This window comes from Limulus polyphemus, unplaced genomic scaffold, assembly GCF_000517525.1.
Source record: "Limulus polyphemus unplaced genomic scaffold, Limulus_polyphemus-2.1.2 Scaffold3320, whole genome shotgun sequence".
Taxonomy (NCBI): domain Eukaryota; kingdom Metazoa; phylum Arthropoda; class Merostomata; order Xiphosura; family Limulidae; genus Limulus; species Limulus polyphemus.
This window is the reverse complement of record NW_013668930.1, coordinates 155-2,226: the sequence shown is the minus strand read 5'-3', so window position 1 is coordinate 2,226 and position 2,072 is coordinate 155. Positions and strand designations below refer to the sequence as shown.

Genomic DNA, 2,072 nt, shown 5'->3' with positions numbered 1-2,072 from the left:
TATAAATAATGAAATATACAAATTAATTGATTGGAATATAAACAGATATAAATAATGAAATATACAAATTAATTGATTGGAATATAAACAGATATAAATAACGAAGTATACAAATTAATTGATTGGAATATAAACAGATAGATATAAATAATAAAGTATACAAATTAATTGATTGAAATATAAATAGATCGATATGCAAATAAAGAGATACGAACACACAGAAACAGACAGATACCTGAATGACTGATAGGTAGACATACACATTGAGTCAAATGAATACAAGAAAACTATTATGTTTAAACGAAGTTTCCATCAACGATAAATTACCTTAAAACAATAAACTCGTAAAAATGAGCAGCTCTTCCTCCATTCAAAGTAAGAAAACTACAACACAAAACTAGTTAGCTACATAATATGTTCAATATTTTTATAGTATTCAGTGTGTTTTATATGACTGTACAGAGTTTTTTGTTTTTTTAGCTTGCTATACCTTTTCCATAGCCATATACGTCCGCTTTAAAATTATCTCCTCCTTCAACACCGTCTGTCAATTGACCAAGACCACCATTGAGGTAACTATCGTCCTTTACCCCATCGTACGTATTGTCTGAAAAGTCCAGTTCGAGGCCTCGTCTCTCTCCTTGAGGCATGGAGTAGGAAAGGAGTCCCTCTGGTGGTAAGAAAGGTAAAACTTAATTTAAAAATAACAACATATTTAATTAAATTCACCACCAACAACAACATTGATGTCCTAGAATTGTCAGCACTAAAGCAATAAATATGAAACCCATGCTCGAGAATCAAAAGTATTAAATAAACGTACATAAATAAAACGAAACTACGTTATTGCAAACAAGAATCATCATCATGACGTTTTCCCGAAGAATCTGCTTCAAAATCCATTTGTCGAGTTTAAGAGTCCTAAGTCAAAAATTCAATAACCCAACCAAGTAATTAGCCCACCGAAGAGCTTTGTAAATAAATAAAAAACTTTTAGAAATAAGGTAAATGAGTATTTTAAAACCATATTTATACCGAAACAAGAAAGTTGGACAATTAAGAAATACATTACTCTTTGGAGTAAGTTACAAAACAATCTCCCTATTTATCCGCGCAGTTTCTATAAGTTACAAAACAATCCCACTATTTATCCGTGCAGTTTCTATTTAAAGCAAGACATACAACTTTTTATTTTGTGAAACAAGATCAACAAATAAGTAAATAACTTATATAGCCAAATGGTGTTTCAATGACTCATTTTCGTTAACTGAAAACCAATTTTTGGAACGTTTCTCTCTCTCTCTCTTTGGGATATCAAGATAGACCGTTGTAAAATTACTTAAAGTGATAACACAACATAAAGACTTAATTTTATGCACAATTCTCAATTGAAATAATAATAAAAAAAGAGAGATTGGGTATGGATCCCTAAAGAACCTTTTCTCTGAAGATAAAAATATTTGATCTCGTACCAAAGATTAAAAAGAAAAGTCTGTCGGGGGTGTTGCCAGAAAGGAGTTTATTATTAGATACAATCCCCATTTGAATAAAGGGGGTTTATTAGATTTCAAATTGTTACGTGGGGGAAAATAGGAGTTCGTAAGTATAAGAATAGTGATATAGGCGTTTAGACGCGTTGCAGTTAGTTAACTGGTGACAAGAAATTTTAGTTTTAAAAAAATTGTTCATCAAAACCTTTTTAACTACCGCAATAAAAATCATATAATAATGGTAAAAATCAAATCAATTGTTACAATACATTCTGTGGCGCATGCGTTATTTGAAGTTTTATACTATAAAAGTTATAGTTAAACACCTGTTTAAAAAAAAAAAAGTTGTCGCTTAGACAATTTTCAATACTTTTCATAAATATGTATCGCATGTACAACATGGATGCACATTTCTCTATATTTCATATTAAATGTTATTTGGAAGTACTTATGTACAACACGGACGCACATTTCTGTATATTTCATACTAAATGTTATTTGGAAGTATTTATGTACAACACGGACTCACATTTCTGTATATTTCATACTAAATGTTATTTGGAAGTATTTATGTACAACACG

At 30.0% G+C, this 2,072-nt stretch overlaps 1 protein-coding gene across 1 annotated transcript in view; it reads right to left on the bottom strand.

The window, feature by feature from the left end:
- The window catches only part of LOC106469130 (discoidin domain-containing receptor 2-like), a gene marked incomplete at its 5' end in the record, with an annotated part of 12,568 nt that extends 11,898 nt beyond the window's left edge, over nt 1-670 (bottom strand). The window contains one exon of the mRNA XM_022397561.1: nt 491-670. Within this exon, the coding sequence (XP_022253269.1) occupies nt 491-670 (180 nt within the window). The remainder of the gene's footprint in view (nt 1-490) is intronic.
- Between the last annotated feature and the right edge of the window lie 1,402 nt (nt 671-2,072).